Raw genomic sequence first — 2,085 nt, forward strand, 5'->3', positions numbered from 1 at the left:
CTCAATCTATATCTACTCCCACTACATAGTGAGGCATTTTAACAAATAGGTACGGGGCGTTAGCTCACTCACCTCGGTCATGGTGAACTCCAAGGTTCCCTTTTCCCTGCTCCTCGTCGTGGGGTTCCTGCTCTGTTGCGGCCAGGTCCAGGTCGGTGCCAGGCGGCGTCCGCGACCGGCGGCAGCGACGCAGTTCCTGCGTTCGCAGAACGCGGCGAGGGCGGCGGTTGGGCTGCCGCCGCTGTCGTGGGACGCGCGGCTGGCGCGGTACGCGGCGGCGTACGCGGGGGCGCGGCGGCGGGACTGCGCGCTGGTGCACTCGAGCGGGCCGTACGGGGAGAACATCTTCTGGGGGAGCGGAGCGCGGTGGCGCCCGGCGCAGGCGGCGGCCGCCTGGGTACGCGAGCGGCGCTGGTACCACTACGGCTCCAACTCCTGCTCCGGCCGCGAGTGCGGCCACTACACGCAGATCGTGTGGCGGAGCACCCGCCGCCTGGGCTGCGCCATGGTCGACTGCTCCGCCCGGCGAGGGGTCTTCGCGGTGTGCGAATACGACCCGCCGGGCAACTACATCGGCGAGAAGCCTTATTAACCGCCAAGTTTTCCCCGCTGTAAATGCCTCAAAGATCGCCTAATCCATCTCGATACTCGTTCAATTTGAGCCCTCGATTCTCGCATCGTCCATAAATTCGATCAACTGTGGAATAAAATTGGAATCCAACGGCGACAGGTGGTCGGTGATCTTCACTCGGTGGCACCAGCAATTGTAGTTGGCGTTGTAATGAAGTTACAGAGTAGCATGTGAATGTTGGAAGTTGGGACCAATAAACTTAAATTTTGGGCTTTAAATGCTTAATAATCTCAGACATATTTAGCACGTCTAAATCACGCATCTCCTTAACAAAGTCCATCTTTTTCCCAGAATGATTCAAACTCCATTCATGATCAATTTCTTTCAATTTATATGCGTACATTGAACAGTAGGATCCTTATATGAACTGGCTTCCTCTCTTTCAAGAAGATGGACCTTTGCTTCCCTCAATGATTCTTCAGGCTTGTCTGCCACTTGTCCTTCCCAGAAACAAACAAGAGGTTCATCATCTCAAGTCTCAACCATGAATCAGTATTAGCTACTCAAGAAGTGAACTTACTAATTAAGGTATCTAAACAAGTTGAGATTGTTTTATAGTCTCCAGTTACCTCTGTCAGCTATAAAGTGGAAGTTAATGTTTATGTTGGGAGGGCTGAGGACACTAGCAGACTCTGCATAGATCCTCATGAATACTGCTGTCATTTGGTCGCCGTTGGCAGTCAAAACTTTAATGCTTCCTGCTCATATATTCCAGTAAAACTAGGGGTCAGGGGGAAACAGCAACTACAATAAATATCAACTATTTACGGTAACAAAATGCTGGACATTTCCTTCCGTGTGAAGTAGACCTAGTCACAATATTAGCACTTTACAATTTACCTTATAGCTGATGGGAATTTTTTGTTAGGACTGGTCGCCTCCGGATTATTCAATTCGAGAAGTGAGATATCTAAATTATATATAAAAAAATGCTATTCACAGTGACAACAATATACAAAAACAGACTTGGTAACAACAATTCTTCGAGTACTATGACAACAAATAAACAGTCATAAAATATGCTACAGATAATAAAAGAAAATGACACCCACTTTTAACAAATCATTAAATGAACTACCCTTTTATAAAAATCAGCAAATGGGCGGGTGCTCCAGCAAGAATATCTTTACTTTCAATGTTGTTATAACAATTAAAAATGTTCTTTATTTCCAATATTATTTCCAGGTTCAAAGAATTCCCCCTCGCCGAGTGGGAGCGCGTCTACCTCCCAATCGACCCTGGCGTCGTCCTCCTCGACATTGCGTTCGTCCCGGACGACCTGAACCAGGGTAAAACCTTATGTTTACCTTAGAAACTTGATTCCTTTCCTTGTACGCTTATACCTCATTTCCATTTGTTCTCGTGCAATTCGCAGGGAATTAGAACAGAGGAATTGGTTGAAATTAAATTCCTTCCAACTATCTACGTAATCAAGATAAATTTATTCATTTTTT

General features: G+C 47.1%; 1 protein-coding gene across 1 annotated transcript; it reads left to right on the top strand.

Moving 5' to 3' along the window:
- Positions 1-849, top strand: LOC122042105 (pathogenesis-related protein PR-1-like). Its single transcript, XM_042602051.1, has one exon. It carries the CDS (start codon positions 80-82, stop codon positions 590-592), a length of 513 nt encoding a protein of 170 aa, XP_042457985.1. The 5' UTR covers positions 1-79; the 3' UTR covers positions 593-849.
- Positions 850-2,085: the final 1,236 nt, after the last annotated feature.

Source organism: Zingiber officinale, chromosome 2A (assembly GCF_018446385.1).
Source record: "Zingiber officinale cultivar Zhangliang chromosome 2A, Zo_v1.1, whole genome shotgun sequence".
NCBI classification, from domain to species: Eukaryota; Viridiplantae; Streptophyta; class Magnoliopsida; order Zingiberales; family Zingiberaceae; genus Zingiber; species Zingiber officinale.

Excerpts from the sequence above, each read along its gene's own strand:
- LOC122042105 (XM_042602051.1), top strand. The coding sequence starts at position 80 with ATGGTGAACTCCAAGGTTCCCTTTTCCCTGCTCCTCGTCGTGGGGTTC.